This window comes from Falco peregrinus, chromosome 6 (assembly GCF_023634155.1).
Source record: "Falco peregrinus isolate bFalPer1 chromosome 6, bFalPer1.pri, whole genome shotgun sequence".
In the NCBI taxonomy this organism is placed as follows: Eukaryota; Metazoa; Chordata; class Aves; order Falconiformes; family Falconidae; genus Falco; species Falco peregrinus.
In genome coordinates this window covers 30526115-30539380 of record NC_073726.1, presented here as the reverse complement: position 1 = coordinate 30539380, position 13266 = coordinate 30526115, and the positions used below count along the sequence as shown (strand labels likewise).

Here is a 13266-nt window from a genome sequence, read left to right as displayed (position 1 = left end):
TCCCAAACAACTGGGTTTGCAAACGAGGTACATAACACCTCCTGCTGCTAGTAAACAGCACTGGATTTCTGTGCCCAGCATGTGCTGGGCTGTTATCTGCACTGATGTCTGACAACTTGAACTGAAGCCCAAGGGGAGGCTGTGGGTTTTGGAATATGGTTAGAGTTTCTGCCCTGCTTATATTTTTGTGTGTCAGTTCCACTGACTCAATGCAGTGGCACCTGGATGCTGTGGGAGATCAAAGAAAAAACATATCAAGGATGAACAGAATATAATTTCAACTCTACCCTGAGTTAATGAATTCTTTTTCTCTTTTCTGCAACTGTACTTTGAGGGAGTTATTCCAAATCCAAAGGCTTCCAGTCCTGGTTGGAGCTATTTCTGTAGTCAGCATCAGCTGGAGATGGCATCCTTCAAGGCCACTAGACTTCTTCAAAGAGCAAATGTTAAGATAAAAAGATTTTCAGTCGGGGAGTTTAAGAAGTGGTTGAGTAAATCAGAAGAACCTGAAGTCAAATGAACTACTTTGATGAAGAAGAAACTATAAGAAGGCGATTAGGCAGTGGTAGATTGTAGCCCAACTTGAAGGCACTCTGGAGTAAAGACAGGCTCCTGACTTCTAACAGGGCTGTTGAAATGGTAGCTGAGCTGGGTTACTCCAAACCATCCCTTTGCAGCTTATGGTTTCCCAATGTAGTGTCCTTTAGGACTCACAAAAATCCAAGCAGGGAATGACCCTGGCATAAGAAACAGGCATGGGTGAAAGTACATTCCTCTGATCCTTAAGTGATTAGTTTTCCACCTGTTTTAGATTGTTAATGTATGTTGGGAAGGGAGTAGCTACAGATCCTGGCCTGACCAATGATCTACCTCCACATAGCAAACAACTGGGAGTTTGATTTCAACAGTCCTTTTTTAAGGCTATTGGAAGCAGAGGTGGACACTGCCTGCTAAAACAACCCTGCTGAGAAATCTTGGCTACTGGGGAAAAGTAGGTTCAGCATTCCAATTAAAACACCCAAGCCTCTTTCACTGTGAAAACGTATGGCGAAAGAGTATCTCGGTGCAGCCACAGCTTGGGTTTCCTGCAGCAGAAGACGAGGTCTGACTGAGGGAGGAGAATTAACCTGGGAAATGGGGACAGGCTTTCTGGCTTTTGTTGAAGCCACGAAGAGTCAGACTTCTTTCTAAAACAAAGTGGAGGCTTTTCAATTATCATTATATGAGTCTATTGAAAAAAAAAAAAAAAAAAAAGAGGAAAAGAATGGGAACGGTAGACCAGATTCTCATCTGACTTCTGTTAGTAAAACTCCATAGGCTTTGCTGAATTTACATTAGAGCAGCTTCAGATCTGCATCTTTTCAAGTTTACTTCAAATGTCCCCTTTGAGCCTAGAAATCTGGAGAACTTGGGAGCATTTGATGCAATCCCCAAGCAATACAAAGGGGAGCCGGTTCTAATTGGGACTGTCTCATTAGCATTCAGCACCACACTGAAAAGATGACAAAGGGCTGTGGCTGACCTTTCATTTCTCTCCATGCTGCCAAGCTTATGATAACACTTGTTTGAACTTCATTAACACCATTTAATTGCCTGCATCACAATCAATACTATGTTTCCCTACTGAAACCTGGCACAAAGGCAGGGGTGTGGGAGACTGAAAAGGGGCAGAGCACAAAAAGCAGAAGCCAAAGAGTTTTTTCCATTGCACACTGGTGCCCCAAATACCTGCAGTGCTGCAAGGAGAGGAACTTGTGCTTTTTTCTCATCCCTACAGGGACTTGGTTTCCTTTTGGCTGCTTATTGCCTTTTAAAAATAGCGCCTTGAAGAAAAGCTGAAAGTCAACGAAGACATTGCAAGTATTCTTAACACCTTGAGAATCTTGCAGTGAAGACCATCCAAAATATGCTTGCCAGGTTTGGGACTGAAAGAGGTTTAAAGTGACCTGACCAGTGGATTTATTATTTTAAACTGGGTACAAACACTACTTGACCTAGCTGTTGGTACCCAGGTCCTGCGTCCATGAACTCATCTGCTTCTTTTTGCTGAAGCAGCTATGATTTGCCTGGTGTTAGCCTTTACATGTCAAGGTCTTAAGCTTGTTAGAAAATGATGTGGGAGTGTGTTTGGAGTATGAAAAACAGAAGTCTGTATTCATTCAGGATCTAACCTACATAACTTGCCAGCCTGTGGTTTCAGGACTCTGTAGTCAATAGATGCTGTCTTCCAGTGCAGTGCTTGTGATGCCTCTTGGCTGCGTTGCAGCTAGCTTTAGAAAGAAAGGGAAATTAGACTAATTTAGTACAATAAATATTTTAAACTGCATGTGCCCTAACATTGTAAGTTTCTGTGATTTTAAACAGAAACATTGGGGTGACTACAAGGACTTTAAAAGAGAGCATCAGATAACAGATGCAAATCCTGGCTCTACTTTAAAAAATGCACTCTTCTGTGTCTCCTTTCCCTGCCAGAAAGAAGGTTCAAGATATAGCATACTAAGGGTCAAGGTAGGGGGCTGTTGTCAGTAGAGATAATAAAAACTGGTGCCGGAAGGAGCCTCAGGAGTCAACCCAACCAGCTTCTGCCTCAGGGCAGGATCATCTCTGTCTAAAACCTTCCTGACAGATGCTTGTCTACCTCTTTCTCGAAGGCCTCCAATGACAGAGCCTATACTTTCCTCAGGCAATCCATTCCTGCGGTTCCCTGTCCTTCCCATCAGAGTGTTTCCCCTGATGGCCAGCCAAAATCTCCCTGGCCGTAATTAAAGCCCATGCCGCCTCATTGCATCCCCAGGGGCCAGGGGTGCAGCCCATTCGCTGCCTCTCCGCTGCAGCCTTTCATGTATCTGAAGACGGTTTTCTTGTCTGTCTTCACTTTTAGTCTCAAAAAAACCCCTCCTGAACCATGCTGTTCTTATGCAGTGTGGTTTTCAGCAGACTAGATGAAAATCTGTCTATATGCAGAGGGTACAGCCTCAGACCCACATGTCCTCTGTGCTGAGATGGTGCTGGGTGGTTTCTCCTCCTGCAGAAACTACCTGTGCACTCATTCACTCTTCAGCCATTGACTCAGTGCTGCCCACCTGTTCTCTACCATGTATTTATTCTGAGACGAAAAGCAGCAGCAAAAGCCATGAACATGCAAAATAAGATCGTTGCCCTGGCTAGGGATGCATACAGAGACAGAATTGTTTCCCCAAGCTTTTCAAGGCAAATCGCTGGAGGAACTGACAGGTCTTCAGCTAACTTTGTGGCTGGTACCTTTTGCTAAGCTGTCATGCTATTACTGCCAGAGTCCAATCAGTGTCCAACAGCCTGGCCTTGAACCTCTCTCTGAAATAGAATCACTTTGGCCTAGGCGTCTTGTAGTTGTCTGTAGCTGAAGCACAGAATCATACAGAATCATACAGAATCATAGAATGGTTTGGGTTGGAAGGGACCTTGAAGACCATCTAGTTCCAGCCCCCCTGCCATGGGCAGGAACACCTTCCACTAGACCAGGTTGCTCCAAGCCCCGTCCATCCTGGCCTGGAACACTTTCAGGGATGGGGCACCTACAACTTCTCTGAGCAGGCTGTGCCAGAGCCTCACAACCCTCAGCACAAACACAAACTTTGCAGCTCAGATGCCATCCAGGAAATGAAAACTGCCATTCTCTGTCAACAGAAGACAGCATGTCCTTGCATTGCTTCACTTCATCCCGTAAAAACCCTGGCCACTGGGTTGTTCCCAAGCTTTTCTTCAGCCCTTCTCTGCTATAGTAGTCCCCCATATCCCTTTCATGCATCTCTTCCTTCTTCAGTGGTCTGGATACAGCCGGCTATTGCATAACACTAATTATGTTATTGCTGTAATTGCGTCTGCCGTCTGCAGCACATGGATTCATTACAAGCTTTTCATATGCTAAAATGATTATTAATGAGCGCAGTCCCAACCCAGCGACGGCACAACAACAGCCATGACAAAAAGATCTTTTGGAAGGCAATTAGCTCCATGCTATAAGCTTCCTAAACCGCGGCCGTGCTGGAAAATTTCAGACTGGAGAGGAAGCAGTAGCAACATGGCTTTTCTCTTCTCGTTTGATGAGTTAATGAGTTACTGAGTGGCAGCAGGCACAGTCATTCTTGTAAAACAGCTCCACTAAGGAGCTTTTCCTGGGTGGTACCAAAGGGCTAAACAGAGGGCAGGCTATATTCCCAGGTCACTGCTTTATTGCTTTCCTTAGTGTCTTGGTTTAACCCCAGCCGGCAGCTCAGCCCCATGCATACGCTTGCTCCTTCCGGTGGGATGGGGGAGAGAATCAGGAGGGTAAAAGTGAGAAAACTCGTGGGTTGAAATGAAGACAGTTTAATAGGTAAAGCAAAAGCTGCACATACAAGCAAAGCAAAGCAAGGAATTCATTCACCACTTCCCATGGGCAGGCAGGTGCTCAGCCATCCCCAAGAGAGCAGGGCTCCATCACGTGTGGTGGCGAGTTGGGAAGACAAACACCATCACTTCCAAAGTCCCGCCCTTCCTTCTTCTTCCCCCAGCTTTATACGCTGAGCATGATGTCATATGGTACGGGATGTTGCTTGCGTCAGTCAGGGTCGGCTGTCCCAGCTGTGTCCCCTCCCAACTCCTTGTGCACCCAGCCTGCTCGCTGGTGGGGGGAAAGGCAGAAAAGTCCCGGACTCTGTGTCAGCACTGCTCAGCAATATCTAAAACATCCCTGTCTTACCAACCCTGTTTCCAGCACAAATCTAAAACAGAGCCCCTTACCAGCTGCTATGAAGAAAATTAACTCTAACTCCACCAAAACCAGCACACTTACAAAACCAAAACAAAACAAAAGCAACCCAGGGAAAGAGGAGGGTGTGAAAGGAACAATGTTTTGAGAATAAGAGGGAGCACTGCTATATACTAGTGCATCCAAAATCCTTCCCCATACAACAGTGGCAGTGGATGGTCTTATGGGCTCTCCTGTTCAAGCCAGGCTGGGGTGAGTTGCAGTGCTAATGGTACCTGTGAGGTCACATCCTATGGTCTAGCAATCCTCACATCCTCCGTCTGAGATGCTGATGTACCTGAGTAACAGATTTACACATATTTCTTATGGATTTTAGTGCTTCTGAAATCTAATGAACAAATTTCCTGCTACATCAGAGAATGAACAGCCCTGAGGTGAGAAGTCAGGTTCCTCCTGTGGCTCAGGGGAAACTAAAGCATGTGAGACAGGGTCTTTTGGTATGCATCTAAGGATCTTCTGGAAAGAGCTGGGAAACAGCTTTGGAGATAACCAAAACTGGAGTACAGAAGCAGCAAATCTGCAGCACCAGGCCAGCCAATGGTGGCCAACTGACCAAACAGTAACTGTCTACTACATTGGACTCTTAGTCTTGAACTTTTGGAGGCAGGCTGTACTGAATTTTCTGCTTTGCCGCCTTTCTGTCTCATCCAGAGGGGATATGATTTAGTCTTATGTTCCCTAATGCAGCCCCTGGGACTGCAGGAGGGTGAGTCAATGATCTGTCCATGTCTCAGGTGAGATCTGGTGGCCCTCAGCTTAGGGATGCTCACAGGAGCGAGGTGGTGAAAGAGCATCTCACTCCCCCTGCAGTGCCGTGCAGTTCAGCGATGGTGTGAGAGCTGTCAGCCACAGGGGTGAAGGGAAGCAGCACACAGGCAGCCTTGCAAATGCCAGCACTGAAAATGTAAGGACTTCTGGGCTTTGGTGACAGCTTCACAGTGGTTTTGAAAACATTAGGGGTATGCAAATGGCAGAGAGTCCCTAAGTATCTCTGAGGATCTGAGTTCAAATAGAAGGTAAATGAAGACTCAGCAGGGATGTTGTCATCTCCCTGCTAGGTTGCTTTAATACACACATTCATCATTTCTTTAGATAGTGCAATGATGGCTTCATTAGAAACACTTCTGTATAAATAAGTCATTCGGCCATGGCAGAGTTCTGATGGAAGGATATTATACATCTTCTCCCTGTACTGGCAGCTAGGTTTGATTATTGGTACGTACATTTTTTTTTTTTCCTGCTTTCTTTTTCTTTTATTTTTCCCTGAAACACACTTCCAAAATATCTTGGTTTGAAGTCTTCGTGGGAAATTACTGCTCAGGTGTGTGGTGGCCAGGGAAATTAGTACAGGGGAGACAAGGACATTTTTGTGTGGTGGTGGGTAATGGCCCATGAACCCAGAATACTGAGACCACAGCTTAAGAGTCTGTCAGGGCTGGAGAGGCCTCCCAGCCCTGAAACTCAGATTCTTGTATCCTGTCCTTCGCTCCAGGGAGCACTGCTTTCATTGTTCAGATGAGTCATGGGTGTGTTATGCTGGTGGGAAAAATATCTCCTCAGGGCTGGAAGGGGACTGCAAAGCTTTCAGACCCTGTGAGCCACAGACTCAGGAGAGTGTTGCTACCAGGTGAAAGGGAGACAGAACAAAAGTGGAGAACCCGACGATACGTGTGTCTGTGTTTCACCCTATTCCCACACCCACTATCCTGCCACCATTCGATGGCTCGCTGAACCAGAGAGGAATAGCAGCATTTCAACTGGCTGTCAGGGACAGACTGGCAAATCCAACACGGTACCTCTGCTTTCCTCCACCAGCCTCATTTATTTTTGCTATGATGTAATCCCCTTCACTTTCCATTTCACCCAGCAGGAGGGTGACTATGCAATATTCATGAAGAGCTGGGCTCTTCTCCATGGGCTCTGCTTAAGCACCATAAATCAATGGATTTCGCTGCATTGCAGGCTGTTTTTCCCCACAAGTCTATGAACTGCGCTGGTTGCACATGGATGTCGTTTTCTCTGAGTTCCAAGGCACACCTTGCTTTTTGGCCACAAGAGTCCTTGTTTCTCTGCAGTGTGCTTTGGCTCTGAGGAGCCTGCAATAGCACTGTCATGGATGCCCCCAGTTCCTGATGCTTTCTCTTCTCAGAAGTCTATATAGAACAGGTCTGCTTTTGTCCAGCTGCTGATGCTGAGACCTGTTTGAGGGTTTTTTTGAGTGGCAAAAATTGAGAAATACTTATTCATCTTGCTCACCATCTTCTCCTGGCAGTAGTTCTGCAGGGCAGCTCCTGACAGCATTTCTAGTTGCCTGCTTTACCTCATAGGCAACTGTTCAGGTCCACTTGGCAATTGAGGGTTGGACAGAGCATAAAGCAAAATCAAGCCCAGATCACTCATCACTGAAGTACTGGGATTGGACAATATTTAGACCATGGGACTGAGTTAGTCTAGGATTTCTGGCTGGTCCTGAGCCCAGAGGAAAAGATGCTAGGCCTTCAGAGAGAGTGATGTTGTGTATGCTGGAAGTTGCAGTAAAGTTAATGAGGTTGGCATGAGTCTTTATGATGAGCCAGAGTCTAGCTCTGGAAGCAGTCAGACTAGAAGACTATGCTGGGAGAAGGACCTCTGCCTCCTGTGCCTATATCTCCACGGAGATATATCTCCATCAAACTTCTCCACCCTTGCAAATCCAGGATAGCAACTGAGACCATCCCATTGCAATCAGGCAGGATGGGAGTGCAGGGCACAAAACCAGACTAAGCAAAACTGGAGCCTTCTGGTGTGAAGGGGTTCCCTCCCAGTGCTTTTGCACTGTGTTGTATTTCATAGGAGACTTCAGCAGCTGCTTGTCCCGCTCTGTCATAGAGAGTATTTTCCCACTTGTCTGTCTGAAGGATCCTTGTCATACAGCACTTCACTGTCCAATTTTTGTGCAGTGGAAAACAGCCTCCATCTCAGCAGGTGTCTCTATGCTGTTTACAGGACACCTGTCAGCTCTTTTGGCTCCCTGTCCCCTCTGCCTCCTAATTATAAAATTGTAGATTGCTGCAGCTATGGGCTTTTTTTCTTTCTTTCTTTTTTTTTTTTTTTTTTCCTTGTGCACAAAATGTCAAATTGCAGAAATTAAAAATGTAAATGATGGCGTCTAATTAACCAGTTGACAGCAGAGCACAGCTGCGAGTGACAGTGACTGATTACCTTCTGCAAACCTTGTCCTCCAAGACCTGCCTTACCCTGGGGACGAAGGACATTGAAAATAGCAACTGCCTTAAAGAGACATCGCTTTGCTGATGAAACCTGATGTGCAATGGTTCTGGGGGATCCATATCCCATGGATAAAGCCCCAGTTCTCTTGAGCTCACGAGGAATGGCATTGACTCCTAAGGAAAGTAGATTTTCCCCAGTCAGAGTGGGGATGGGAGCGTTGTGGGAGTGGAGATGACATCAGGCCAGCTTAAAATTTGGGGGCAAAAGGGAGATACTGAGCAGCAGAGGAGTTGCTGGGATAGACTAGATTCAGTGGGGAGGTGGATAATGCTAGCAGTGGATGCAGATGTACTAGCGTGAACGGTGCAAGCCAGCATGCAAGGTTTTTTTTCTGTTTATGGGACCAATTCTGAGCTCTCAGTGGGCCGTGAAATCAGTGGGATTGCTCTCTGGGACTAGAGGCAGAGCTCAAAGCCCTTGAAGGTCTGACAAAGGAATCCAACATTAATAGGTACTGCCTACTTCTTTGATGGCATGGAGAAAGTTTATAGGATGCTCTTTGGGACTTCAGTCTTAAAATATGGTTGAGTGAATACAACACACCTGGTACTCAGAAACAGTGCTTCAGTAATTCCATTTTGGCTCAGTCATCTCCCTTGCTGTAGAAGAAGAGTATGACCAGGTATATCATTGATGCATCAGAAAAGCCCAAGGTGCTAAGTGCATTCTTTCTCCTTATTGTTGGTGGTTTTCATCTCCTGATTCCCAACTCTATCCCTTCGAGAAACACCTGTATTTCTCTCTCTCAGGTACTATTCAGACATCGCCAAAATGCCAGCAATCAGTGACCAGGACATGAATGCATACTTGGCTGAGCAGTCTCGCATGCATATGAACGAGTTCAACACTATGAGTGCGCTCTCAGAAATATACTCCTACGTTGGCAAGTACAGCGAGGAGGTAAGAGACTTGGAGCAGGGAAGAGCAGTTCTGCAGGACCATGGGACATCACACCCATTCCAAAGGCCCAGCATGTGTCACAGATACCTATCTTTGTCCTGGCTAGGGGGATGATGGATTTAAGGAATGAAAAGCAAGGCCTGGGGTCTGGAAAGGGAAGGTTTGGGATTATTGTTGACCCCAGTACTCTTCTGTCTGGATCCCTATTATTTTTGTCTCCCATTACTGTTCAATCAGATTTAGGTGGCTTGAGGTAGTTGATGGTCAGATGTTATCTTGCTACACAGCAGCCCTACATGAGCTCTCCATCACATGTGGCCAAAAGTTGTTTAAACATATGTGCCCAGTGCCATAATACCTTCAGATATTATTATTCATTCAGTTTCATTTGGATCAGTTCAGATATTATATACATTCAGATATGCTAAAGCACCCAAGACTGGTCCAGCAAGCATGACGCAGGACATAAAGGTGACCACCATGGTTCTGTGCATTGAACATCGAGTGAGACCTCCTGGGGCATCTCAAGTGGCATGGCAAGTTGATGAATAAAGTTACTAAATAACTGATCTCCAAGCTAAGAACCCATTTGATGGCTGGCAATCTAGAGATCAGTATTTAGTCAGATCAACCCCAAACTGCCTTCCTTGTTCCCTGCTGGCTGCCTAATTGTTTTGCATGATCTAAGCTAAGCCTGGGACCTACCTTAGAGAAAGCTAATCCCAATCTGCTGCTATAAGACGCTGGACTGAAGCCGCTGGGCAAAAAAATAAAATAAAATAATTAATTAAATAAAAATCCCTACCACTTCTTTCTCTCTCCTTTTCCAGATTCTTGGAGCCCTTGATCAAGATGACCAGGCTGGGAAACAGAAACTCGCCTACAAACTTGAACAAGTCATAACCCTCATGAGCATAGACAGCTGAGAACTGTCCTGCCAGGGACACCCTGGGAGGGATAAACCAAGTCGTGCCTCACTCAAGATCATCATCTTTACCAAGTGCAAGTTTTGATCGACTGTAAGCAGAGTCACCTGAACAGCACTCCTCTCTCTCTCTCTCTCTCTCTCATTTCTTTCTCTTTCAAAATCTGTGGACAAAACGACAAAGCCCCAGGGGTTAAAAGAAAAGACTGCAGAGGAATCTTGACTCTGGGGACATGAAGACGTTTGGGTGGAGCACTCCTTTTCACAGCTTCCCCTCTGCCTTTTCCCTAGAGAAGAACTATTACACACAACCCTCTCACCCTCCAAACCCTCCTCCATCATCACATCATCAATCTGCAGATGGGAAATTGGGAGGTAACTTCTGTCATGCTGCTTTAACTGCCCTCCGAGGCCTGTAGCCTCTGGAGTGGACATGGAAATGAACTCACTATTACTAAAAGTCTCCCCAGGGGGAAGACAGCCTGCCTGCAGGGATCTTGGAGGGCAGGAGAAATCGAGATCCTCTCCTGCAGAGCCATTGCAATTCTATCACTTGATAGTGACCCACTGGGAGAGGAACCCCAAGGATCCCCGAAAAATGCCACAGCTCCGTCCAGAGTGGGACCATTGTGGCTCTTATCTGCCTGGGCAAACAGCAGTGTAGCTGTTCTCTTGGGGGAGGGGGAGGGTTGGGGGGGAGGAGGAGACCGACGCTCCCCTGCCCATGTGTTTCATATGGTTATTCTTATTTTTCAAAGAGACCTGTGTCCCCCTCCGTCTTTCCCATTGTGTCCTGTTGGTCGTAGCACTGCGGCAAAAATGCTCTCTGCTCAGTGGCATCCCATTGGTGGTCGTTCTGTTCCTTCTGGCAATGAACAGCACAGCATCTCCCTTGTTCCCACCTCAGCTTGGAAAGCAAGAGCCGCAAATCTCATTTTGTTCCAGGCAAGGAGACTGGCCTCAAAAACCAACCAGAGGGATTTTTTTTATTTTTTTTAAAGCTGTAAGTTCTTTCAATTTTGTTTCCTCAACTGGAACAAAGCTACTGTTTTCTCATGGCGGAATATCAGAAGGATACATGAAGGGCTTGTGATGAAGCAAGGTGATGCATAGGACTGATGGTAAAACCTTCCTTCAAAGCCACTCCTAAAAGGAAATGTCACCACATATTTTGGAAGGAAATCCTGGAGGAAATCCAAATGAAAAACTGCAAAATATTCTTCTACCTAGATACCCCCAGCCAAACTGCATGTCTTCTGGAGGTCTCTGAACCGCTGTAAGCCCATCTGCCTTTTGGTGCCAACTCCTGGCCTTTTCTCTTCCCCATTCCTTGAATCAACAGGCCTTGCTGAAGGCACAGTTGCTGCCTGGGAAGGATCTGCTGCCTCTTCACACTTCCTATCCCTTCAGAGATCACCATCACCACAGAACAATTGTGGGTGACTACCTTGTCCTCTCCTCTGCTCAACTCCTGCAGAACAACATCTCAACCTGTTTTGTGGTCAACCAAAGAGGGGTGAGCTCCTGCGTCTCTTCTGTGTTTGGCTATTTGGTTCATACTGCTGCCAGCCTGGGTAGTGCCATGGTTCAGTGTAGTGGGAGACCCTCAGGGTCTGGAGAACTTTGCATCTTGTACGGAGGCAAGAGCTGGGTCTGCATTCATCTCACCAGAAAGGAACGGAGCTCACTAGCAGGTGGGGAAGTGACTTGATGCCATGGAGAATCATCCCGCATCCACCTCACACCATCCTCAGAGCTACAGCCTGGATCTACTTTGCACCTGGAGGGAGGAAGGGGTAAAGACAGCGTGTGTAAATTGATTGCAGAATGAGTGCATTTGGTTTTATTCATGCCTCTTGCTAGCAAACCAGAACCTCTTCAAAGCGACGAATGATGAGTGCATCTGATGGGGGATGTGGTGCAAACAGAAGTCAGTCAGCAAGTGGGTTTCATTCAGCCAAGCAGATAAATGTAGGCAAGTCTTTCTAAAACCATTTAAAGAACAGCAGTCCAAAACTGGATGTGTCTGTGGGGAGAATATCACGAGATCCATATTGAAACAGCAAACTTAGGGACACGCCTTGGTTTTCAAACCCCAGACATTTCTCTCTTGATTCTAATTATTATTATTTTGTGTGTGTGTGTGTGTGTATCTGTGTGTGCGTGTGCATTATTTCCTTTTTAATTTTGCTTGCTTTCTGTTTGATTGCTGAGCTGATGGACTCATCACGCACCTTATGGACATCTCAGCATTTTTAAGAGGCCTGCGCATTGGGGATGATTTGGGTTTGGCTGGTTCTGCCATGGTTTTGTTGATCCATTTAGTAATGTCAGCGCATGTTCCAGATCCATTGATTATGGCTGTGAAAGTGGGGTGGAAGTCCCACCAGAGCCAGCAGTAAGAAAATTACACCACCACCACAAACACAATATTTTTTATAAGTACATAAAAAAGGAAAATTAAAAAAAAAAAAAAGGAAGAAACCAAAGGTTTTGACAAACAAAGTGCCACAAAATATAAATATGGACCCTATTGTCATGCCTTGTACTCACAGCTGGATGGTAGGAGTCTAAGGACAAATAGCTGGCTCGGGGAGGGGGTGGGCGGGCGGGGAAATGGTTATGAGTGATGGGCTATACTGTCTGGACATGCGCATATGAAAGGAAGAAGAAGCTGTTTTACAACAACAACAAAAAAAGTATCAAAGTGAACTGGTGTAATCCTGCACTGTTACTGAAGTCAGAGGAACACCACAGGGGAAATTTAAGACTCACCCTTTTTTTTTTTTTTTTTTGATGTTTTCAGGGCTGTGTTTTTGTTTTATTATGGTGGTTTTCCATTGTTATTATTTCATTTCTTCTTGCTGGTACGAAGTTTTTCATCTGTAATATATATATATGTATATTTTTCAAGAAAAACATGAACACCTCAGAGACACTGAGAATGAAACACTTAGGGGAAATGGGAAGAGCCACAAGATTGGTGTCTTAACACTTCCCAAGTTCCCATTTAGGCATTTCCATTTTCTCTCCACCCTCTTCTTTCTACCATCCCCAGGATTTGAAAGAAAATCTGTGTTTTGCTTCTCTTTAATCTCCTCCTTATTTTTCTTTTTGTTTTTCTTTATTTGGTGTTTGAGCTGGTTTTGGTTTTCGCTTGGAAAATGTGCCAGAATTGTGATGTAAATGTGTGGGCTTCCTCCCCTGTCCCCTTCAGTGCCCTCCCCATTTCCAACCACTGTCCCAGCATTTCCCGGTCTATGAGAGGTCTTGGCATCTTTCTTCCCTGCCTCACCTGTTGAGCTAACTATTTTTTAAATGCATGCAAAATACAACTAAAAACAAAGACACAAGCAGAAGAATGAGCCCTACTACACCATGG

General features: G+C 45.7%; 1 protein-coding gene across 2 annotated transcripts in view; it reads left to right on the top strand.

Annotated features, from left to right (window-relative positions):
• Window positions 1–12406, top strand: part of PLXNA4 (plexin A4) — a 456052-nt gene extending 443646 nt beyond the window's left edge. For both annotated transcript variants that reach the window (XM_005236707.3, XM_027785664.2), the window contains exons 31-32: window positions 8809–8959; window positions 9790–12406. In XM_005236707.3, coding sequence (XP_005236764.1) covers window positions 8809–8959; window positions 9790–9885 — 247 coding nt within the window. In that variant the 3' untranslated portion in view covers window positions 9886–12406. The remainder of the gene's footprint in view (window positions 1–8808; window positions 8960–9789) is intronic.
• Window positions 12407–13266: the final 860 nt, after the last annotated feature.